Here is a 26,505-nt window from a genome sequence, read left to right as displayed (position 1 = left end):
CTTCCCCATGTATTACTTATTTAGGGGGTGTGCTGATATTCTATGTTCAAGGTGGCTAGCAACATGGAAAACCCCCCACATAATTTCAACGTAGCAAAAGGAGTCATAATAAATAAAACATAAAAAATACACAACCAAATCGAATAATTTCCACGGAAATCGTAAGATCTAAAATAAACAAACAAAAAAATAACATCACAGCAACAATCTAACCCACCCACCCCAAAAAACAATACCCTGGCCCCAGTGTCTGTTCAGTAGCCTCAGCTTTGCATCCTCAGCTTTTGTAGCTGGAGTCAGTCAGGCCTACACCCTTCCAGCCCAGGTAGAAAAGGGCCTGCAGGGCAGGGAGCAGGTCTTCTAGGACTCACAGCAAAGTTAAGAATTCCTTCTGAGCTTTCACGGGCCTTTTGTTGTGCTTACAGTAGCTCTTTGGATCTGTGGTCATTGCTGCTTAATAATCATATTTTAATGCTATGTCAGAGTAGATCACGTTGGTTGAAACCAGATTCTATGGGCTACTCTGCTGGTTCAGTGACTTAAAGGCGTAGACTTGAGGAAACGGTTAGTGAAATAAGGATGCTGTTCGTCATGCTAGTTACTTGCTCCTAGAGTGGTGTTTGTATGTGCATTTGCAAGTGTGTTTGTACGGACCACATTTTTTGTACAAAAGAAAAGGTGAGTAATGGTGAGTAACAGCAAACTTGGCAGGTTAACCTGCCTGTTTATGTAGCACAGGATTTTACATTGCACCACAGACTTACAATGGAGGGATTGGGATATTTATGAGATATGGGAAGTGGATGAATCAATGGGATGCAGAAGGGGTCCTGACTCTTCTCACTCAAAGCCGATGGCCTCGCAGTCAGCCCTCTTTCACTCTCCCCAATTCAGAACAGAATACCCCAACCTCCACACTTGGACCTGACTTTCCAAGCACCGCTGTTTGTTACTCGTGTTCATTGTCATCCCCATTTTTGATAGCCCAGGTGTTTGGAGCTTACATGGGGGAAAGAACAAGGCCACACCATCTCCCTGCATTACATCACTGTCTCCTGGTACAACTCCCCTCCATGTTGTATTGAGTGGCACCGTATTTTTCGCCCTATAGGACGCACTGTCCCATAAGGCGCACCTAGTTTTTTGGGGGGGAAATAAAGGGGAAACAAATTATTTTTCCCCCAGGCGCGGGGCTGGGGCTAGGGAAGCCTGAGCTTCCCCCAACCCCAGCCCCCAGAACAGGCAGCTCTCTGCAAGCCATGGGAGCCCATCGCCGGCTCCCGCTGCTTGCTTAGAGCTGCACGAAGCCTGGACGCGCTGAGCTCAGCCCGCGCAGGCTTCAGCATGCAGGCAACTCTCCGCAAGCGGCAGGAGCCCAGCGCCGGGCTCCCGCTGCTTGCGGAGAGCTGCGCGAAGCCTGGGGAGCGAGAGGGGTCGGTGCGCACCGACCCCTCTCGCTCTCCAGGCTTCAGCGAAAGCCTGCATTCGCCCCATAGGATGCACACACATTTCCCCTTCATTTTTGGAGGGGAACAAGTGCGTCCTATAGGGCGAAAAATACGGTATATAGGCCAACATACACAGGCCTATTATGCAATCTAGAACTCTGATCGTGCAGTGTTCTAAGTCACATGGTAAAACCTCACATGTAGAGCAGGCTTCCCACTTTAGACTTTCAAAATGTCTCTCTCTGTGTAAGGAGGAATAGATTTGAGGTTTTCTTTCCAGTGGGACTAAAGGAAGAGAGTTACATACAGAGCTGATTTTGGGGGCCAAAGCTCACAGCATTTTTGGGGATGCTGACTGTCTTTAGAAATCTAATATGGGAGCATGGATGAGGTTTCTTGGAGTGTTTAAATTCAACCCCCTACCTGTACATTTGTAAATAAAACTCATTTATTATAGCAATATATGTATTCTGCAACCTTTGTCCAAGGGAAGCATACCTTGGTTGAGTGCTGCTCTTTTGGAATATCTTGCTGCCTGTAGTCGTGGAAGGAGCACAAGCATGCTATGCTCAGGTGTCTTCATTCTGAGTCCAGTGTTCAAAATTTGCCAGGTGCATTTTGCGACTGGCACGTGGCCAACTGTGGCCATTGGAGATCTCTGGGTGCCAAGTTGGCTACTGATATTTCCATTTGGCTGTCCCCTCCAGCTTTCTTAAACAGGTGAGCAAAATATCTTATTTATTGCATATATACCCCACATTTTTCTCCAAGGATTACAGGTGTCTCCCCGCTTGCGCACAATCAGCACATGCGCTTCCACTGACATACGTGCCATTTTTGGCACTGAAAGGGTCAGGGGAATTCCCACTCACGTGCCACCTAGTGACATGTGCAGTAGCTGGGAACAGAACCCCTGCGTAAGTGGGGATTCCCTTGTACATGGTTCACCCCTGCTCCTCGGTTAATCCTGACAATAAACCAGTGAGGTAGAGGCTGTGACTGGCCCAAGGTCACCCAGTGAGTTTCATGATCTACCAGGTCCTAGTCTGACACTCTTAACCACTACAGTGGTACCTTGGGTTACATACGCTTCAGGTTACATACGCTTCAGGTTACATACGCTTCAGGTTACAGACTCCACTAACCCAGAAATAGTACCTTGGGTTAAGAACTTTGCTTCAGGATGAGACCAGAAACCGTGCTCCATTGGCGCAGCGGAGGCAGCGGGAGGCCCCATTAGCTAAAGTGGTGCTTCAGGTTAAGAACAGTTTCAGGTTAAGAGCGGACCTCCGGAACGAATTTAGTACTTCACCCAAGGTACCACTGTATACCACACTGGCTTCCTAGAGTATTTCTGCTATGGGGCAGCTCTATAAATTGTTGGTAAATAAATATGGGAAATCAGAATGTCACTTAGGGAAGAATCTGAAATATTTCCCTTGAAGCTTGATTTTGTTTTATTCTGGATTGCTTCAGTTGATGTTTTAATGTGTTGTTAACTGTTTTGAGATCTTTTCTTTAAAATATAAAGCTGTATAGAAATGAAATGTATACTAATAATGATAATAATAAATTCCAGTGCAAAAGACACCACAGCAACGTGCCTAGACATTCTGTTGTAGTGACCATAACCTTGGTTTAAGGTCCCATTTGGTGACTAGCTTATATATATGAGTTTCTAACTCTGGCTGAGCCTCTAGTTCTGCCTTTTGCATCAGAAATGCCCATTGTTATGGGGAGTTTGAATATATTCTGTTGTAAGTGAATGCTGAAAATATTCCTACTACAACTTGGGAAGAAAATCAGTTGGCCCCAGAATGCTTCATCAATATGGCCACAGTTATTTGAACTTTGGAGCAGGTAATTTAATCTGCTGGAACAGAAACTCATGACTACATCCATTCTTTTTGTGTCCTCTTTCCCTAGAAGGTTTTGTGTATCTTCTCAACTTTCCTTAGTTTCCCCTTAATGTTCTCCCTAATCACAATTCAGAAAAAAACTGCTGTTCATAGGGAACAAAAGTGAACCATCTAGCACAAAATTGATGTCTATATGTCCAGTATATTGTCTGGCATTCATTGTAGTTTTCATAAAGAAAAAGATTCAGAAGCAGACAGCTCTGTGAATAAGTACATGTAAATGTGTTTGTTAAAGAAACTTGGATTAAGTACATAAAAGTGGTGTTACTGCAACAAGTCTAACATGTCTCTTGACAGTAGCCAGTCATGTACTGTTGGAGTGCTTGCAGACAGGACACTACTTTACAGCCATATCGTGCTGTTTATCCCTAGTGATCAGAGTTAAATTGCCTATAAGCATTGGGACTTCATTTCTTTTTTTTTTTATGTCAGCTGAATTTGTCTAATCCTCTGTTTTAAAAAGCTTTCAAAGCTTATAACCATCACAAGGAATAGCAAATTCTATGTCAATTATGGGGTGAAGAAGAAATTCGTTTTGCCTGCCCTGAATTTATCTACTGTCCATTTCATTGCATGACCTCATTGCTGAAAGGTTCTCATAGTTATCTCTATACATTAAAGATCTTTTAAGTCTTTCAGCAGTCCTAAATCTTTCAGCATACAAGCATCTCGCTTTCTGGTGGTTGACAAAAGTTGGCCAGACCAGTTATGTGAACCCAAAACATTCAACAGATTTGTCATTGTGCTTTAGTGTGCAAGTAGTTTCAGAAACAGTCAGTTGTGCATTGATAGATAAATGTGAGCACATGGAAGTTAAACTTGCACTGATAGTGTTTAGATAATAGTTCACATTGTATTGCTCATATAATAATGGAATATGAGGAATTTAGGGGAGGAGTTGGAGCTTAGAGCACAGAAATAACGCAACTAAAGTTGAGAAAATTAGAAAGTGGTTCAGTCTATGACAGTAAAATGCAACTTATAAATATTTATCAATATACACTCGGATAAACTTAGTAGTAATGGCCTACAGCTGCTCTTCAAGAAGGCAGCAGCAAAAACACACACAAACAACAACAACAACAACAACAACAACAACAACAACAACAACAACAACAACAACAACCCTGGAAGGGGTTTAAGGTTAGATCTAAAATATGTCAATAAAATTAAGGAAGTTTGTGCCCTGTCATGCCTAGCATAAGAAAAAACATGAACTTTGTTATGAAAAGGATGAATAAAATGCTAGCAGTCATGCTGAAAGTGTCGGGGTAGCAAAAATACTTTTTTGATTACTGTTAATTCATCTTTATAACATTTGAATGTCTTGTCATTCCATATCCCGAAGGCTTTGAATGAATCGCAGCATTTTAAAATTAAATGTTAAATAAATAAAGTTAAATAACTCCACATGGACGTGGAAATGTTATGTAATGGATTACATCAAATTTTGTGGAAGACATTAATTTACTTAATTTAGCAAATCTTGAAGGAAATGAGATTGAGGGTTTCTTATGAAGTAATTAACGAAGCAGTTAAATGCTAAGTATTAGTGTCTCTTCTGTGCTGAAGGTAGCTTGACATCTTGGTTTTGCAATTTTATGTTGCATTTACAGGCTGTGGCATTAAAAAATACTTTTGTTTTTATGTTACTATGGGGAGATACTCACATAGCTCCATGCTGATTGAGAGAGCACATTTTTGCAGATAAAGGGTGTAGTCTACCTTTAATGAACACAGAGAACAATTAAAACTTCTAAAAACAGATTTAGACCGAGAAATATCTTAAAATGCTTCTGAAAGGGTTAGGCCTTCATTAGGCACTGAAAAGACAACAGAGATGGCACCTAACTAGTATTTAATGAGAGGGAATTCTAAAGGGTACGAGCCATGGCACTAACGGCCCAATTCTTATATAGTTTGGAACAGACCTTTTCTGCAGAGTACAGTGATTGATTGGATATGCGAGGTGTGGGATAATCCTTTAGGTCAGTGTTTCCCAAACTTGGGTCTCTAGCTGTTTTTGGACTACAATTCCCATAATCCCTGAGTGCTGGTCCTGCTAGCTAGGGATGATGGGAGCTATCAAAAAACAGCTGGAGACCCAAATTTGGGAAACACTGCTTCAGGTCCTGGGTATTTGGTAAGCTGAGAATATTCAATTTAGGTACAATCGATTAGCTCTAGGGCAATCATATTAATAAGGAAATTCAAGGGATTTTATTTTGCACAGGAGTATTAAACACATTTTAAAATCAATTTTTGAGGGGAAATGCAGTACCATGAAGCCCAACATACAAATTATCTATTGATGACAAGAATAGAAACTAATTGGAAGAAGGATTAATTGAGATATCTCCAATTCCCATCCTTTAGGGTTTAATAATGGTACCATAAATAGTAGCTCAATTTCTTGGGTCTTTGCAGCATAATCAGTAGATTGACTTCTTGATTTTGAGAAGTAAATATCTCAGTCGACAGTTTATTCTTGAGAACCCTCTTGTGGACCCAAAGCTTCAGAATTAGTGAGGGATATTTTTGAGCTATACACTAGAGTAATTTGACCTTAAATTTAGTGAATGTGGCATTTTATTCTAAAACACTTACTAGAAATATTAAGACCTACATGAATTAAACGTAATGTATGTGTTTAAAGATTAGGACTGAAAATTACTATTTCAGAGCCTGTTTAGATCTCCAGTCCAGCAGATCCCAAGCAGTTTCAATATCCAGGCTAAGGGAAATTTATGTAGTTTAAAATATTCTCTACTGTTTTTCTTAAAGAAAAAAATCAACATAGTGTACACAAGGACACAGTATCAGATAGATCACGCAAAATAAAAATAATCAGTAAATCCAGCAGCAACAGAAATAATCAGTTAGCCATTACTGATCAACCAGTTGGATCTCATCTCGACCATGAACTCACTTGGTGGCATTAAGTGGGGAATTTGTGGCCCTCCAGATATTGCCAGACTGCACCTCTGACCAACAGCTATGCTGCCTGGGACTGATGGAGTCCAACAACATATTGAGTACCACAGATTTCTGACTCTTGAATTATTGAGAGAATGTTATGTGAAGTGCTTTGATCACTCAAAAACTCCATGTGGGTATGAAGTATTCATTATCACTCACTTGGATATTTATATTCTGTTTGCAATGAAGACAGTGTAGAAAAGAAAATCGGCTTAGGAACCACACCAGATTACACTGCACATAGACGTATGCATTTGTCAGGGTGGGGGGAGAGATTGGTAATGTATGAAGTGCTGCTGGTATGTTATGAAGTAATCTCATGCGCTTTTCTTTTACAGTTGGTAGCTTCCTTAACTGATATTTCAGCTTCCTCAAAACTGTTCTCAACCCCTAAAAAGGAGCACTATTCTGTTTTCTTCCTCCTCTCTTCCAATGTTTGAGCCTATATCTGATCAGCATCTAGGAGAGAGTGTTTTGAAAGTAAAATATGTGCTTTTAGGGAACAGCTCCTTTAATTTGTTGATAATTGCAAGCGTAGATATTATCTCCGTTCCTTTGACATCATACCCGTGGTTTGTTTATATACTCTTTCATTGGTGATTTCAGGTCAGTTGTCAAAAATAAAATAATAAATACATATAAGACAGATGAAATACAAAATGAAGAGTGTAAAGTACTGGAGATGGTCATAATGTTTTAAGTGCCTGCATAAATGTTTTTGCCTGGTGTCTAAAAGACAGCAAAGTTCGTGTCAGGCATACCTCCCTGAGGGAGGGCATTATATTTACATGCCTGTTACCCATAATTAATGCTAACAAAAGTTCTCTCTGTTAGAGTTTACAAACCTGCTTCAGATACAGCAGTTCATACTCCCTTTATTTGCCAGCCTTAAGGTCTTCTGAGTGTTGGAAGACTCAGGACAGACAAAAGAAATACTTCTTCACACAGTGTTAAATTAAACACTAGGATTCACTCTCCCCAAAAGTAGTGGATGCAATGAGAATTGGGCATTCATGGAGGATAGTGGCTGTTAGTCATGATGGCAGTGTTCTTCCTCTGTGTACCATTTGCTAGGAATCGCAAGTGGGGAAAGCGCTGTTACACTTAGGACCTTTTTGTGAGCATCCTGTAGTCATCCGGTTGGTTACTGCAAGAACTGGATGCTGAACTAGATGTACCAGCTCTGCTTTTCATCTAATGACCGTGCCAGCGAGCTTGAAGGAAAGATGTGTTGGACTGTGCGCAAGAGAGAGATTTGAAGAGTAGTTGCAGATTGAAACTATGAGTATTTTGAAGGAGGGGATTATTTATGTTTCAATAAACCTTCAAGGAGCATCTCCTTTCCAGCCCATAGTGACTCAGCCTGAGTTGTTTGCAGTGGCAAATTGTCACATTGTGAGAGAAAGAAACAAAAGCAGAAGTGAAGTAACTAGATGTACCAGATGTACTAGATGTAACTAGCAGTAACTGTAAAAATAGTGTGTTTTGGTGTGGTTGCTTCACTTGTTTCCTCAATTCACCATGCCGCCCAGTGTGCCATCTTGCTTTCTCCAAGGCATTGTCTGTTTCTTAAGGGAGATACCGCATTTTCATTACTCAGTGGACATGTTCATGGTACTGTCAGATTGAATAAGCTACTGAAAATTTATTGATGTTCTGTGCAGCTGAGAAGCAGGATATTAAAACTTAAAAGACTTAGAAATATAATAGATTTTATTGAAAATAATAAAAGTTGTTCTGAATTTAGCATTTTGGTCGTACTGCTTAATTCTGTCTTCATTATCCATGCATATAAATTTGTAGTCTAGGAGCTAATCTTTCAACAGACTTACTGCGTGTTTTATAGGCTGCAGGTCTCCACTATGATTAGTACAGTGGTACCTCAAGTTAAGTACTTAATTTGTTCCGGAGGTCCATTCTTAACCTGAAACTGTTCTTAACCTGAAGCACCACTTTAGCTAATGGGGCCTCCTGCTGCTGCCGTGCCGCTGGACCCCGATTTCTGTTCTTATCCTGAAGCAAAGTTCTTAACCTGAAGCACTATTTCTGGGTTAGCGGAGTGTGTAATCTGAAGCGCATGTAACCTGAGGTACCACTGTATATCCAAAGGCTGCTGATGTTTGGTTGATGAACAAGACAAGCACCAGTGCTAGTAAATGTTTTTGCGTTTGTATAGTTGTAGGTTCTCTTAACATATACATGACAGCCCTTTAGATATTTGAAGATGGTTATCATCTTTCCCCTCAACACAGTGAGATGAACTGTTGATGCAACAAAACATGGTACACAAACATGCATATGGCTTTTGAGGAGCTAGCTATATCATGTGCAAAATTGCATAGAGCCTTGATCCCACTCTTTAAAGAAAGACACAGACTCTTTTTGTGGGAGGATTTGAAGAAAGTGGTGTGGGAAGGGATGCTTAACCCTTCCCTACCTGCTCTTTTCACTTGGGTCCCCTAGCTTTTCCCACATGGAGTTAAAGATGTATATTTACCTGCATTTAGAATCCTGGATGGTGGGAAGCCACCCAAAGCCCCACCTCCATCGGTTTATTTTAATTTTTAAAAAATGACATGAGTGCTTCATCATACATATTTGTGTGTTATGTGTCTTTTACTCCAGAATTGGGCATGATCCAGTCCACTGTGGGTACATTGCCCATATTGAGCACAGTTGACAAGTATCCAGAGGGAGAGCTAGATGTGAATATGGAGAAAATGCAGAGATTTCCTATTCACACTGAAGTTCCATAGTGCTGCATTTACACACTTTTTATGCACTTACAGGTAGATGGTGGGTGGGAAACAGGGCTCCATTGAGACTAAGTGAGTAGTATGTGGGTGTTACACCCACAATGGACCAGATGAAGCTCCTAAAATTTAGGCCACCACATCAAATATTTTAAGTTCAAATTGTAAACTTGCTGTTGGAAAAAAGTAAAGTTATAAATTTACAAAGATAATCTTATTTTTGAATTTCTGTTTGGTCCGCTGTTTGCCCTCACCTCAAGACCTTCAGCTGTAATGCAGCCACCCTTTATAGAGTATAATATTAGTGCAGCATCTCCAGCCAGCCCTCTGTGACCTTTATGCTTTATCACCTTAATCAAGCTACCTGCTTGACATTTTTAAAAGAAGATTTTTTCTCTTCTTGGCAGTTCTTGATGTGTGTGGCATTATTCTTTAACTATAGATGATTTCCTAGGAATACGTGCATATTAAGAAGATACAAAAGGTCGGAGAAATCGTGAGCACTATTCAAAGCCCTTCAGAGTATTGCATTATAATTTGTAGCTCAAAAACCAAATGGTTGCGCTAAAGTGCTGCAGCTGGAAAAATAGTCAAATCCATCATTTGATCCTGATCCATGAGTCTCTTATCTATGATTCATAAATTTTGTACAGGCTTGGTAGCCAGTTAAAATTTGTGCTAAAGGTGGGGAGCAGGATCTTGATTGTGATGTCACGCTGAGTGCTGCACTACAAGAACCAGCCTTCTGAGTCTTCTGAGAGGCTCAAAAAGTAACAAGAGATTTCACTTATTCAATGTGAAGCTTGCAATATCTCTTCTGTGCTTAGAGAAGGGAGAGGGGTAAGGTGCAAGGCATTGCACTGTCTCTAAAAAGGATTGCAAAGCTGTGAGGCATATTGTCACTTTTCAGTACTTCAATCCGTGTGAAGTCTGAGCAGTGTGAAGTCTGGTAGGAGGTCTTGCAGGAAAAATATGTGCTTGTCAATGGTGAGCTGGCAACCATTCTCACATTTTTATCATGTGAACTCAACATTAAATATAATAAATAAGTTAATTGTGTACTGCATCTATAAAAATCAGTTCCCAGCATCATGGGACTCGGGACTCTCAAGGGAGCTTCGCATTCTTACCTCTTACATTCCACACAGTCAGTTTCATGAAAGGCATTTTGCTAGTAATAAATTGGTAATGGAGACTATGTGTGAACTCAACCTAAAACAGCCAACAGAATATTCAGAAGAAAAACATGTAGTATTAAACAAGTGATTCCTCTGAGGAAGAAGAAATCTCTTGATTTATGGCAATAGAACATTCTGCAAAACTCAAAACTGGCCGAAACATATAAATACTTTTTCTTGAGGGCTTAATATTGGGCTCCATTCCTAATACTTTGTTCCCTGTTGTCTGGGATCTGTATCTGCTACAGTGTGTATGTATCCACTCTCTGGATCAGCAACAGGAATTCTGTCATAAGGAATATATTAGTATATTTATTCATATGAAGTTAAAGCAGTCTTAATAAAGATCTTTATCCAACCACATGTTATTCTTCAATAGCACACATGTAGAGAAGATATAAAAATCCATTAAATGCCAATGTAGTATTTTAAAAATGCTGGATGCAGCAACTGGCAATTGGACCTGAACACTGCAGTCTTTGCTGCTTTTTTTGCAGTATTGCAAATAAGCAAATTCTTCCAATGTAGAAGCCATATTTATTTCAGGATTAGATTTAAGACTCCACTTTGAAAACAAACAGGAAGGGAAAACGTTAACTGTTTCAGAAAAGGAAATGATACGCATCCACTTCTCCCTTTTATACATGAGACTAGATAAACCATTCAGATTTGGCACGCGAATTACCTGTCCAGTAATTCCTTGCAGCTGTGGGAGGTCTGATGTGCATACAGAGCTCTGACCCCTTACCACAGCTTCCCCCTCGCTTTCAGTAACATCTCTGTGTAGAAGACATGCCTATGTAGAGCTGCCCTCTCTTTCAAAATGATTGGAGAAGTCTGTTTATTTAGGTGTCTTGGGTGTTTAAGTCTGGATCGAAGTGCCAGCTGAAATTTTAGTTAAGCATGCAAACATTAGCACTGTTTTTAAAAGTTCTTACTCTGTTAATATCTGTCTGTGTTTGTTTTACATATCCTGTAAGATGCACTTCCTCAAAAGGAGGATTGCTTTTGTAATTGCTACTTTTTATGTCACATGTTTGGATACGCCTGTGTTTTCCTTGTAAAATTGTTATTCTTTTCCATTTAGGCCTCAGGGTAACTATGTTGCTGACATCATCCCTCATGGTGGTAGGAGCTGGCCTGAGATGTGTTCCTGTATCAGACCAAGAAACAAGGAAATGGTGAGAGGTTTATTATTTGTTCTTTAGTGGGTGGGGAGGGGGACCCTTCCAAATTATCTTGTCTCAATAGGATACAAGGGTTTTATTGTGAAGACTGTAGTGTAGCTAAAGCATATCTGGTGACGCATACCCATTGCGATAACCGGTAGCAGTTGGAAGATGTTGAAGTAACCTAGTTGAAGACATTTTCTGCAGTTTAAATCTAGTTTTCTGCCATGGAAGGCTACATGAGAAAAATCCCATAAAACCATTCTAATGGCATTTTTTCCCTTAGGGCTGAATAAGATAATTTGCGAGATACAGTACTGTATGTAGCACACAGGAGCGGAGAGACATCCCCCCCCCATGTGCTACCTTCTAGATATGGACCACCCCCTTTCCTGACCACCAGATATTCTGAGATTTTAATAGGGTTATGAAGACTGGCCTCTTAACCACCTTCTGCCTCGGATGCTCTATTTTTGCAAGCTGTTAGGTCATGCCCACAATACTGTGGTTCACCAGCAATCGAAATAAAACTTGAAGGAATTTGTCATGGTTTAAACACAACAAAAGAGTGAATATGTAGCTTTGCATGTGTGAGGACCATTAAAATATATTTTCTGACTCCAAAGTGTCTAGAGCAGGAAAAAAATCCTAAATCAGATTGTAATTGCCTTGTGGTGCCCAGATCATACCCCTGGTTATAGTAGAACTGATTCTATATTCATGAGACTCACTTCCACCATTGTCACTGCCAATATCAAACTCACCCAGACTCAAAAACAGTAAATAACAACAACAACAACAATGTAGTGTTTATCTGTGCAGGATAGTTTGAAAATGGGATATTTGAAAATTCTGCAAAAAAAAATATTAATCTGATATAGTAAAATCAGCTTACGTCCAAAGTGGAACGTAGAACCTTGCTCACAAGGAAAGGGGCACATCACATTAGAAAGGCTAGATGGTGTTTGCTCAAATATGCGATATGTATGTGCTTTTATTTATAGAACAAAAAAAGTTTATTAAATAGTCCACCACAACTCCTCGCAATTTTCAAGTGGTTTGCGAGAGTCTGATGGGGAACTGCTCAAGGGCAGAGCTCTACGTTTCGCAAGGCAACTCAAAAGAGACATAGCTATGGCTGTAGTTGTAGCCACAACACTAGTTGTGTCCTACATTCTAGGTTACTCCTCATGCGTCCTTTCTAAAAGGTTAACATTTCAACTTCTTTTAAAAAGTAGCTTTCCATGACTCTGTTTATTTAAAAAAAATTGTCAGGTAACTTTTGTGCAAGGCATAGAAACCAAGTAGGATATTGGAAGGGCTTCCAGCAAGCAGGGACTTGACAGATGGTGCAATTTTCTGCCCTCTGTATACTCCCTCTACCATTTTCTTTCCAGACCTTTTTGCAAAATGAATTAGCTTTGTTTATAGTGCTGGATATACAGCAAATCCACATGTGTGTTGCATCCAATAATATAAACAAAACTTATTTATTTTGGGGGGAAATTAATGTGTGTTTTCCAGAATTGCATTTTGTAGGGAATTACTTCTATCTCTGATTCTATAAGCATATTATATTGTCATTTATTTCCCTTCTGCCTTACTATCAGTACAATTATTCACTCTATATCTGCAGAGCTTCCCCTCCCTCTTTGTAGTGAATCTACAGAGCCAGAATGTGCATTCTGTGTGTCAATCATTCAACATGTCTCACCGCTGTGGTTTGGTTTTGACCCTTTTGAAAATATATAAATTGTGATAGCTCTGTGAAACTAAAAATGTGAACATTAGTTATTCCTTTAATGCTTACAGTAGGCTTTCAAAAGAAATGATGCTGTGTCTTATGTGTTATTGAGTATTATGAAGTTTATGCTATGTTTACAGTTACATTCCTTTCCCCCTCAAGTCTCCTTCAAAAATATCTGAACTTATAACTTGAGCTTTTGGGCTTGGTTAGGATCTGAATAAGTTTTGTGTTCTTAACAAGGTCATTTAGAAAGAATAGTGCACTTAGCTTGATTGTATTTACCTACAAAAGGAACATAAAGTATTATCCGAGGGCAGGATCATCTTTTTTATGGATATTTGCCAAGCATTTGTCATCTTTCTGAGTGAAATAAGCAGCTTAGTATAAAACAATAATGTCTTAATGACCTATTGATTGTTTTAGGGTTGAGCTGCAGTGTGAGATTTAATTAATTTTGTTTTTAAAGCACTTTGAAGTTGGGACCAACATACCCACTGAAGTTCAAAGTATTAATAATTTTATTATTTGTGGGCAGCATGCAGTGCATTGGGTCACTTTCCCTCATATAAAAATCAATAAAACAATTGGCAAAAAAACCCTGTTCACATGCCAAGTTCCTGTGAGGAAAGGAAACTGTTGGCCCGCCAGCATATATATACTTAGCAATGAGTAATAAACCTTCAAGGGAAGCTATTTTGTAATGGGATTTGTAAGGGGGGGCCATTAGGCAAGAGTGCTTAGTAGTTGGACCAAATTTTAAACAGGCCATTTGATCCAGCTTGAGAAGTCCTAATGAATTGATTGTTCTTGCAGAAGTCATGCAATTTAAGATTTAGACCTGGTAATTTAGGATGTGCCCTTTGGGTGGTGGGTTTCTGGCTCAGTCACAGTTCTCCGTGACAAAAAATTCTTGGAAAGATCTTACTCTGTGCCTTTGATTATGTTGGGAGTGTGAGAGTTCTCAATATTTTGGCCATTTTAACTAGTCTTACCACTCCAAAGAGTTAGACAAGAGTTGTCTATACACCCCCATTTGCTTTGCATCCAATGCACTCCCAACCACTGATCTGAGAAGCGGTGTACACACAATGTTACTCACAGTCTGTATTTATCCTGTATTTGTCCTGTTGTTTCTTAGGAATACTGCTCTTCTGTATTCAGATTCTACCACACTTGGAACCACTCTTCCACAACTCTGATTTATTTTGCTAAATGCCCAGTGTATCTGCAAACTGTGGCACTATCTTCCACAGCACACTGACACAACAATCTCAGCAGATGCAATAACTGTTTCAAGCGCTTCCAATAAGGTCCTCAGCTATGTAGACATTACTATTATGAAACACAGCTAATTATTTCTTTTTGTCAATTCGGATTGAATTTGGTTCGCTGAAAAATGCATCAAAATTTAGTAAGCTTGGAGAGGGAGGAGAGGAAGAACCAGATGGCTCAGCTGTAGAGTGCTCTTGTCTTCAGGCATGGATAGCCGTGTTATTGTTGGGGTTTCACTGGTCAATGGAAATCCGTTGTTTTTCCCCCAGCTGTTTTTCCATCCAATTTCAAACCGTAGTTTATGAAGGTGGCTTGCTTTTCCACTAACCATAGTTAATATTAACCAGAAGAAATTGCAGATAACTTAAAATGAAGCGGAAGCTTCCAATCTTTTCCTTGCAGCTGTGTCAGGAGAGGGAAGTGTGGAAGCCTGGGTGGGAAGCTAGGCCTATTCTTATTATGTCTGAATGCAGCCATTTTATCTTTTAATGGCTACAATTGGATTCATTAGTCCGCTCGTGCCATCGATGAGAAATCATTCACTGCTAATTCTCTTTGCTGCATCTGGTTAGTATCAGAGTAAGAGCCCATACCAGCCTTCTGCAGCCTGGTGCTTTCCTGATTTTGTGAGACCCCATAAGCCCCAGCCAGCATGGCCAGCGGTCAGTAATGAGTTATACACCAAAACATTTTGGAGAGTACCAGGTTGGGGCAGGCTTGGCCTACAACCTCACTATGTCTATTTGTTTTGTGTGCTGCTTTTTTTTAAAGTGTGGCTTTATGGAAGAAAACCATCATGTTGAAACGGGTTGTTTTTGTTTTCTTCTTCTTGTTTTTTTAACATGTTCCTTGCAAGCTTCAATTCTGTTTGCTCCTCTATTTCAAACTTTGACCGACGAAACATTCTCAAGTGTCTGACAGCTGTGATGGCTGTGCAATAACACAGCATTATGATGTGACGATCTGAGAGAATTTGTCGATGTACTGTCAGGGGTCTTGCTGCATCGTTATATTGTTGCCTTTAAACTGTCAGGATGTCTGACAGAGATGCCATTGTCTTGGCTTGGTATTGCAGTGTTCATTTCATTGCAAATTTTTGACTCTTGCTTGGCAGGCTTTCAGTAAAAAAAAGTTTCACAATAATGAGATTCCCCACCCCCCACCCCCGCTCCATTTAATCAAAAATGGAAGTCCATTGTGTTTCAGAATCCTTATACTTTTCTTTAAAACAATAGCAGCAAGAAACAAACAGACCCCAAAGATGAGTGAGAGGATCTAGCCAAGTTCAGAGTCAAAACTACTCCAGACTCATGTTGGATGCTTTCATATTTGCTCTTTCTTTTCTAGCTAGGAGCAGTTCCTATATCAAGCCACAGACAGTGTCTTTATTAGAAGAGCCTATCAGCTTCACTTATTTCTCTGCTTTCTCCCTGAGATGTGTCTTATTTTATTTTTAGTAGTATTATTAAGCAAAATCATTCGTACGTTACCCATATTGTATTAGGTGATTACATAACATTGAAAATGAAGCCAGATATACAAGCTAAATACAGATTTAGCAAGCGGAAAACCTTTGCAGTACAAATATATCATTTAGCAATGATAATTTGGCAGCACATCTATTTGTATGGATCTGTATAGAACAAGACACTTCTACATAAATATCAGTGGGTGGAAATGCTAGTTTCTGCAAAAACAAACAAACCCTTTATTTTTCAGCTACATGTGAATATATGGCCATCTCTGGACCGAGATAGCCTGACCCTTGTCCATGTGCTGGCAACCCCCAGATTGGATTACTATTGGATTAATATTATGTTTTTCAAAAGAGGGGGTAGTTTTATGTCATCCATTTTCATATATATTATATTCACCAATACTTTGAAAAGCTTGTTTGATTCTTTAGTGGGATTTAGTTCCAGTAGTCTTGTTTGCTAGTTTGTGCAGTAGCTAAATATGCTCATTGGGTCGTATCCATTGGGTCTATCTGCAGATGGAGAGATTCTGTTAGTGAAAGGAGGGGAAGCAATTGATAGCAATTTCTCCCCTCTCCAGCTGCAGCTCCTGCTCCTAAATCTGCTCCAAATGGTTGGGGAATCTTCTAGAAACAGATTTAGAGGGGCATTGGTGAGTGATAATATTTTATAACATACTGATTTTAAAGAGACCCCCCCTTTGGGGTGCTACACACTGTAATCTTTATGTATTTATGTTTGGTTACAAATGTTTGGCCACCGAAGAGGAAGTTGCTAAAATACATGTGGTTGATTCATCTAAGGAGTGAACCCTTTTTTTAACGTTGCATTTGGCCTATATACAGAATATAGGAATGCTTTCTTAACACTGGTACATAGTATATATGACACATGGAATATGAAATAATTATTTTCATGTTTGTAAACTCACCATTGAGGATTTTACATTGACCTTGTCTTTTTGCAGTTGGATTGTGTTAAGGAGAGCAGAACTGTTTTCTGTTTTCATTTAAACACAGTCACAGCAGTTCCCCTTTTGAAGGTAAATGTGCTTGCCCAATTACTAGCTCAAAGGAAAGTTAATGCAAATTAATTCTAACTTCAAGTTTTTGATTTGGCCACAAAGCTTATTTTTAAAAAATCAAAAAATCAGGTGTTCTAGTTTGGCTTTCACAAACTTTAGACTTGAGGCAAAGGATAAGTAATTGATTATTTCATAACCCCCTCTGTTGAAATGTTCTTCTTATTTTCTTTCATAGTTTTGGTTTCAGGCTTGTTAGGAAAAGCTTCATACTCTTAGATTGAACTCTCAGAGTTCACTATGTTGCTGGGTACCTGAAAATAATTAGCTGAATATTGGAAAAGTAATGTATAAACCTAAGCACAGAGTATAGAAATCGATCAAAATACATCTCTTACCTTAGCCAGTCTTAAAAATGCTTTCCTATCGGTCCAAGTGTGGAACAAAATTGTCTTGCTCTTCTCATCTTTCATACCAAAGACATCTTGCATTACAGAATCAAACTTAAATTACAGTATTAGGCAGTGAGGGAAAATGCAGTTGCTCTTTGCTCCTTCTGGATAACAGAAACAAGAAGAAAATGGGGAAATAACAGGAACAAATGTTTCTAATCTCAGAGCAATTTTTAGAACAGATGATGGTTTGTAAGAAAGAGTTCCGATAGTCCTTTCAGGCTGAAATCTGCTGCAGTGATAACAAGACACCATAAAAAAAGCAAAATGCACTGATACTGTTGTGTTCATATTTTTCTGTCAGCTATATTAGCTGCTACAAATTTGTCTTCTAGAATAGTAGTAGATTACTCCATACATTGAACCATATCGTGGGTATCTCCTATCTGTCCGTCTCTAGGAAGATAAGGTGGAGATACACAAAAAACCCCAATGAAAAGTGGCTTAATTCTGACAGAGTTCATAAATCAGTGAATTAATACAAGTATGTGGTAGAGAGATTTCAACAAGGCTTCTGGTTTTGGTATTTGGAATGTATAAAGGCAGTAAATGCTGGGAAATGAGGAGGACAGATTGTCGGTGGTTGGGAATGTTTACTTCAAACCTCTTCCAAAGTGAATTAATAATAATAATAACAATAATTTATTTGTATCCTGCCCTCCCCGGCCGAGGTCGGGCTAAGAGCCGCTAACATCATAATTAGGTTACTGACTTATCACCTAGCTTATACATCCCTCCATGGCGTCCACTTTTATAGAGTGAAGGAAAATATAATAAGACAAAGCTGCAAAACAAGTGGGGGAAAAATGCTTACTAGTGCTCCAGAACTGGTCTGTGACCGTAATAATAAAATTTATTTTATTTACTACTGCTAAAAATTACTTTGCTTTTCAAAATGATCCTCCATGTCACACAACTTGAATAATGGATCTGCTAAATTACCCACTGGGAATTGTTACACACCCCGAGGTGAAGAGCTAACTTGGGGGGCTGCTTCAGACAGAGTGTAGAAACTGGGAATCTAAGGCTGCAATCCCGTACCATTTTACCAAAAGTAAGGCCCACTGAACTTAGCAGGACTTACTTCTGAATAAGCTGCGTAGGATTGAGCTCCACATATTTCAAGATGTTTGTTTGTTTGTTTTGTTCCTGCTCTTTAGGCAAAAGGGACAGGGAGGGGATAGAGAAAAAAGCAAATTTTGACACCAATTCTTAAATAGTAGTTCTTATAATGACCAGCTGGTATTGGAACAGCTCAGAGGTAGGAGGCATGTGATGGAGCTGGTCTTTTGGCAGAGCAAGCTGATCTTTCAGGGTGGAATGAACCCTGCTTCCAATCTCCTCATCATCATGCATGCCTGCAAAATATCTGTGCCAAAAGCATTATTTGGCAATCCAGCAGATGGCAGCCCTATATATACTTATTTACAAATTCAGTTTTTATCTTGCACCTTCAAGGTCCAAGAATTACCAGGTCAGCTAACAGACAGTATAAGAGAATAAAAGGAAACAACAGCAATATGTCATTAAAAAGCATTGTGGGGAAGGGAATTCTCATCTGGTACCAAGCAATCTTCCAAAGGCACGAAAGCAGTACCAAAAAACGCCAGTCACCATCTGCTGCACGTCAGAAGGCAGGGTATCTGGAGGAGAACCTTAGATGATGATCTTAGTGAGCAGGCAGACTTACGATACGATACGATACGATATCTTTATTGTCATTTTCCCTTGCGGAACAATGAAATTGAAAAACTACATAAAACTTGTATGAGAGAAAGCACTCCAATAAATATATTGGTACCAAACCCTGTGTAGGGCTTTTAATAGGTTAATGCCGGCTCTTTTAATTGAGTTCAGAAACTAACTGAGAAACTAATGAAGATATTTCAGTACAGGTAATGGTGTCGCAGTTTCCACTCTTAGCATCCTTGGGCCACTCTAGTTGTGAGTACAACAGGGTCATTGCATTTTAAAGCCAGGGTTGTACAAGTCATTAAATGCCTTGGAATCATTTAATCAATCACAAAATCAGTAAAGGCTGTTAAAAGGGGCAACTAGTTTGGTCCAGTGAAATGAACTAATGTATGTGTTGAGTAGAATTAAGTATGAAACTCCTGCATTTAAATACCATGTCTATTTCATGCTGTAGCCACAAGGGTAGATGAGAGAGGATTTAAGCAGGGAAAACGTTTGGTGTTCCACTTTAGACAGCAAAACATATTTGGGAGGGAGAGAGGGAGACCTAGTGCTTTTAGAGGCAGCAATATGTTGACCGTAGCATGGCTGAGATGATGCATGGCCGGGGCGGGGGGGGGAGGGCAGCAAGTTCTGTTTTGGGTTTCTGACAACAGTCCACTTGGTAGAAGCAGCAACTTTCTTTTATTACTTCCCTCTTACTTCCTCCCGCCCCCTTTCTAATCAGAGAGAGAGAGAGAGTGACTTGCTGCACAACTGTCATCTTCTCAAAGTGTCTGCCTTTTCTATTTGTTACTATGTTAAGCAGTCACGTACCTTATTATTTAACATTGTGGAAACAGTGACAATTGAGGCTCTTCGGCATGTCATTCTCATTGTCTTTGTTGATTATAATGTTTTGATGGAAGGCTTTGGAACTTTACAATCTGCTGTTTTCCCCATATGTAACCCTTTCTCTCTTTTGTTTATACATAGTGTCAGTGAAAATTACGTTTGCAGCTTGCATAAACTGGATAATACAGCTTCATGCACCCATCATGCTGTGATTCCAGTTTGCACATACAACGCAATCTGAGTTCTCTTTTCACTATCCCAATGTGTGCGGCAGTATTTGAGGTGGTTTCTTCGTAACAGATTTCCCTAGTACAAAATAACAGAGCAATTCCAGATTTCAGTCCGAAGTGATTTGGCTAATTTATGTTTTGTTTCTATAAATGATTACTGAAATGCATACATTTGTTTGATGGAATGTCTTTCAATCCACCTCAATATAGAGCAGATAATGAATTCTACTGTACATTGTTAATCTTCTTGGGAATTTACATTAGAGAGGAGATAATTGACTACATTGGAAGCAGACCAGTATATCTGTCCCTGCAAAAGTATGGTCATTGTTAATTATTTGCTAAGTGTTTGGGAGTTTAGTTTTGCGTATTGCCAAGAAGGAGCATATGGCTGCCTAACACTGCATTGGCATGTTATTTCAGTGACAACAAGGCTGGAGAGATTGTATGGCCTCTGGAATTGTATATCAAAGGCCTTAGATTGTATAATTGTGCAAAGTTATTACCATATTTTTTGCTCTATAGGACTCACTTTTTCCCTCCTAAAAAGTAAGGGGAAATGTGTGTGCGTCTTATGGGGCGAATGCAGGCTGCGCAGCTATCCCAGAAGCCAGAACAGCAAGAGGGATTGCTGCTTTCACTGCGCAGCGATCCCTCTTGCTGTTCTGTCTTCTGAGATTCAGAATATATTTTTTTCTTGTTTTCCTCCTCCAAAAACTAGGTGTGTCTTGTGGTCTGGTGCGTCTTATAGAGCGAAAAATACGGTAATCTTAGTTTACAACAGAACTCTTAGCCTTCAGTATGTATGTCACAGCATAATGATAGATTCCCACCCTTTCTCCTCTGATATCTTTTTTTAAGTTTTGTTGTGAAATCCTTGATTACCTTAATGTCCCCCCCCCCAAATAATAAATAAAAAGGAATTGACATGTTCATCAAACTTAAAGAACACACACCCCTGACAGTTCCCTGTACTTAAACATTACATCATAAAACCTTAATGTTCTGTCAGATTTTCTGTTCTCTAAATTCTAAACGGATTCAGTGCTGGGAGAGATTTAATAGCAGCTATGCAATCTTTTTTTGACAGTTCAGTATTTTTACCAAAAAGTTGGCATGTGTCTCCCCCTCCTCCTCCTGCAATTATTGAAGTACGAATGACATATGCAGAAATAACAAAGTTGCCTAGACTTTCCATACCCCAAGGACTGCTGCCTCTTCATAAACAGTATTTTGACTTCTTTGTGTGAAGGCTGCTGGGTTTATTTGAGAGAACCCAAATAATACAACAGCTTCTTACCAGCATATATAAGTTTCCCCACTGAATGTCATTAGTTAAGATTGACAAATGCCATTGCATTTCAAGTTGCATTTTAGAAAAAGGAGTATAGGAAAATCTAACTCTTCTCAGTTTGTATTACAGAATGTTTTTAGCCTGCTGAGAAATTACTTATGTATCAAGGAGACTGCACCAAATCAACCAATCTAACCCAATTAACTTTAAAATATTGGTACCATAATCTGTTTGGTAAACAAATTTAATCTCTTAGAATTTTACCAATATTAGTAACTAATTAGTCATAGTTGACATTGACCCCACTCCTTCACCTGACTCATCTGGCATGTGGAGAGGATTTGGGGCAAAGGAAGAGGCAGATTCTGCTTTCATTCCATGTCTTGGAAATGCTCAGCAGCAGCGACAGTGTCTCACAATTGTCTCCAAGTGTGGTATGAAGGGAGAAACTGACCCCCACCCACAGTGGTAGCTTTGTGCCTGGCCAGTAAATGTCTTGTGTTGTGCTTTCTCCCTAGGCTGATCCACGGAGGACAGCTGTTGAATGGATTGGCAGGCCCTACTGTCACTAGCGCTGCTCCATTCCTCTCCACTACATGGTTTTCACCAGATGAGCGTGCCACCGCCACAGCTGTTGCATCATTGATTGGTTACCTTGGTGGAGCATGCGCTTTTTTAGTAGGACCCTTCGTGGTTCCAGGACCGAATGGCACATCCACAGTTGCACCTGGAAGCAGCCCGGAGCATATCAAAGACCGCATTGAGGCTGTGTTATACGCAGGTATCGCAGAAGTAATTTCACACTTAATTTCATAATGTGCATCCATTAGGAGTTTGCTGGTGCCCTCTAGTGACTCATCTGAAAATAAATCTCCATGACTGTGAGCTCTAGAATGATGTGCCCTTAATCGTAGGAGCCAAACACTGGTTGTGGGGTGTGTAGCTGTTGAGCTTACTGTTGCCTTGAATATCGCCAGTCATTCCAGAGGTAATACCTCTTTCAGACTTCCCAAGCCAGACAGTTCCTCCAGCAAACATTTCATGAGATGGTTTAGTTCTGCTTTTTTCAATAACAGTTTTTCATGAGTCAGTAAAGTCCAGAATTAACTGCTTTCCTCTGTAAATCATTTTTAAGTTACCTTCAAAATATTTTTATTTTTATGTAGATTTTTGTCTACATAAAAATGGTAGGGAACTGCTTTATCACAGTAAATAGTTGTGTTAGGCCCCATCATTTATTTTAGCCCAAACACAAATGCCTTAAACTGATTTTCACGAAATTCAAAATGCTGTCTCCGAATACATTGGTCATGCAACTTTTTCAGGAATTACATTGTGAGCAGCGTTTAGCAGAATTTTAGGATCCTGATCATGAAAAGAAGAATTGCTTTGATCTTGGATTTAAGAAGAAATGCAAAATAAAATCTTTAATAAACAACTGTGAATGGCCAATTCAAACTTAATTTGTTTTGGTGTCAGTGTTCACAGCTATCTTCCAGGGGTCAATAATTGAGCACAATTTGTTCCATTTTGGCTCCACTAGGCAGAAATTGCTTTGCCTCTGATGTATTTCTAAAGGCAGGCAGCCACAGACCTCCAGGGCAGCCACTAAGAAGACATTTCCCTTATATATGAATGTGATGCAAGGGTGGTAGCAAGTCTAGGCTGGGATTGAAAAGGAACACAAAGGAAAAGTAGTCCGCAGATTGTAGCTCCCCCCCCCCGCCCCCGTAACAAGTTCATATTAACAAGCAGATGCTGACTGGAGGTATGCTGGCTGTTTAGCTGTAATAATAAATATTCATTCATTCATTCACTCACTCACTCACTCATGTTGACTGGAGAGGAAATGGCTGGAGTGTTGTGTTAATGCAGAAAGATTAAAATGTATCTGTTAGGCATGTGTTTATATTAGTTGTTAGCTGGAAAGTTACAAGTAATCAAGGAATATAAAAGTAGTTGGTTTTTCAAGAGGAAAACTTTGACTTCCATTCGTTTCCATAGCTGGGAACTGCTTAAAATGCATTCTCACTTCTTGTGTACCTACTGGACCTTTTAATTTGTTGTTTGCCTTACATATCGATCTGATTTGATCATTAAAGCCTTTGGCAGTGAGGGCCAGGACACTAACTGCCCACAGCACCAATGTAGTATAGCTAAAAATGACAAACTAATTTTGCAGGCCGGCCGGGCAGTGTAAACTTTCAGCTGTTGTGAATACTTTCCATACCGGTATATTGTATTTTATTTAAATATTTATCAGTCCTTTTCTGAACCAAGCTCCCAAAAGATAGGGAACAAAATATAAGCATCAGACAAACAAAATAAACCAACAATATATTAAGTGTAACTCAGCTGGTATAAAACAACAAAACAGCAGCATGGTGAATAAAACATATACATTAAAATCAATATGAAAACTTCTGAAATAGCAACTGGTGCCCGCCAATGTAGTCTCACTTGATTGATTGATTGGTTGGTTGGTTGTATTTTTAAAATTCCTAATCTGCCCTCTATCAGAACATGCTATCAGGGCTAGATATTATCACATAAACAGAAATTTAAAATACAACAAAAAATTCAGAGTAGATAAACAATAAAACAATGACTACAGACCCAGGCCATATTTGCCACTAGAGAGAATGTATAATAATAATGCTGCTGTAGTTATGCTTGTGAAGCAGGGTTCTGTTTCCTTTCCTTCCCTGCACATCTCCAAAATCTGCTCTGTAGGGTGTCCCAACGCTCTGGAAATAATTTGGGTATGTGTGGGAGGCTGGAAAAAAACAGAAGAGGAATAGGAAGTTTATTGTGTTGGTCTGTTGTGTGGGTAGAGCTGTAACACTGGATTCAGCCCATACAAAACTAGAAACTGGAAAAAAGGGGAACGAGTTTGGGGTTTTTTGGTGAGTGATGATACTGGCTTTTTCAGAATGTGTTGCCTTATCACAGAACGGTTTTTCTTTTAGCTTTTTGGATTATGGTTATTGATTCTTTAGTGTAAAGAAGCCAATATTTATAGGGCATTGGGACAACCTTATATATTACAATTGGGCAGGGAAGGCAGTTGGGCCAAATGTTGTATGTTCTTGTAAATGGATGCTTGAGATTAATTTGGCTGCCACTAGGCAGGTGCAGCTGAATAAAGCTGAATGAATTTATGTAGACCTGCTTGCTGGTTTTACTGAAAACATTAGAGTTGAATCATTGTTTCTTCATTGATGTGACTTTGTATAAAACTCTGCGTTGGAAAAGCTATGCGATTTGTACCATAGTTCTCTTGATCAGGTTGCTCCTACATTTTTGAACATGGGATGCTAAAAGTGAACACCAGGAACTGGGAGGTACTTCTGTGGTTTTCTGTTGCACATGCTTCCTTTTGAAGCATCAAGGACTTTTAATTTGTCAGATACAGGATACCGACTAGGTGCCACTTCTGTCTGGTCTTCTGTTTGGATTCAACTTTAGTGAATAATGCCATGACTATTGCCTTCGTTTTTCATATGTTCTGACCTCCTCTGCTTCATCCCTACATGGTTTGTCCCTTCTGCTGACACATGCTTTCAGACTCTATTCTTAGATTTAATTACTTCTGTGCTAGTATTGGAACCCTATTTGAAGCTTAAATTTAAAGCCATGGATGGACTCCAAATAGCATATTAGGCTGCTATGAACCCCATACTTTTGTTGTTCCTTCAGATGCTCACATAGCATTTTGGACAGGAATCTTCCTTCCTGTTGCGCTTTTCACCTGAAATGGTTTTCCTGCACTTTCCATTTCAGTCACTTCCCCTGCCCCTTGTTGCTTTCTAGTACTACACAGTGCTTTTGCAATTAATCTTATACTCCTAAAATTCTACTGAGAATTTATGTAGGAGTTTAGATTGCTAAAAGCTCTTCCCCTACATTGTCCCAGTAAAGCTGCAGTTTATATATTTAACTCGGAGATTGCAATTTGCCACTTGTCTACATGGCCTGGGGTGAAATAGCAATTACTCAGTGAAGGAATAACATTAGGTGGTGGTGGTGGGGTTGATGGTGTCCTAGTTGCCTGTCCTTTAAAGTTGAGGCATTCTACATCTCTTAGCCAAGGGAAAGATCAAAACTTTGCAGTGGCGGTTGTCCTTTAAAACCTGTCTCAGGTGCCTGGTCTTATAATACTGGGACTGGCCGGAACAACAGAGAGAGTGGACCCTGTGAGCAAAGAGTACTGTGTGTGTCTGTTCATTCCTTGTATTTAGTTAGATATTCAGATCTGTGTATGTATGTATGTATGTGTATATGTGTGTATACACACACACACACACACGTACACGTATGTCATATTCTCTGCTGTTTCTGTGCACCAGGGTTCACTTTTTAATCAATGTGTGGATCAAATCGTATATTCTGTGAATATTCATATTCCATTCCTGTTGCACATCAGTAAGGTGGAGTCCCTATTGCCTCTTCTTGTTTGTTTTTTTGCACCTGTGGACAAAGATTTTCCAGAAGCGATTTGAGCTAAGATCTGTTATTCCAGTGTATCTGAACCAAATTTGAATTGCTTTGGTTTTGCACATGTATTTGCATTGCTGATATTGTTGAGTGCTTTGAGGTGTTTCATATGAAATGATAATAGGATAATAATAGGATGATGATGATGATAGCAGCAGCAGCATCTACCATAACGGTTTGTTTTTCCCTTTGTATTCCCTTAGAATTTGGCTTTGTGGCCTTGATATTCTCTGCAGCCCTTGCCTACTTCCCATCACGTCCTCCATTTCCACCCAGTGTAGCTGCAGCTAGCCAGAGGCTCAGCTACAGAAGAAGTTTTTGTAGGCTATTAAGGTATGTATACTTTGGCTAGCTTGGTACAGGAGGTCATGGCACTCCTGCCCTTTTTATAATGTTTGTGGGTTTTAAAATAATATTGTAAGCTACAATATTAAGTTACAATATGTATTGTAATGTGTTGTATTGTAAGCTACAATACATACTGCTTTTCCAGGCTGCAGTCTTCCACAATTTTGAAATTACGCAGTCTCAACAATTACTTT

The 26,505-nt window shown here is 39.5% G+C and overlaps 1 protein-coding gene across 3 annotated transcripts in view; it reads left to right on the top strand.

The window, feature by feature from the left end:
• Positions 1-26,505, top strand: part of SLC49A4 (solute carrier family 49 member 4) — a 67,324-nt gene that overhangs the window by 1,652 nt on the left and 39,167 nt on the right. For all 3 annotated transcript variants that reach the window (XM_083585648.1, XM_083585646.1, XM_083585647.1), the window contains exons 2-4: positions 11,365-11,458; positions 21,985-22,247; positions 26,167-26,296. In XM_083585648.1, coding sequence (XP_083441774.1) covers positions 11,365-11,458; positions 21,985-22,247; positions 26,167-26,296 — 487 coding nt within the window. The remainder of the gene's footprint in view (positions 1-11,364; positions 11,459-21,984; positions 22,248-26,166; positions 26,297-26,505) is intronic.

Source organism: Podarcis filfolensis (assembly GCF_964270895.1).
Source record: "Podarcis filfolensis genome assembly, chromosome: 1".
NCBI classification, from domain to species: domain Eukaryota; kingdom Metazoa; phylum Chordata; class Lepidosauria; order Squamata; family Lacertidae; genus Podarcis; species Podarcis filfolensis.
The sequence above is the reverse complement of the archived record's forward strand: the minus strand, read 5'-3'. Positions and strand labels throughout refer to the sequence as shown.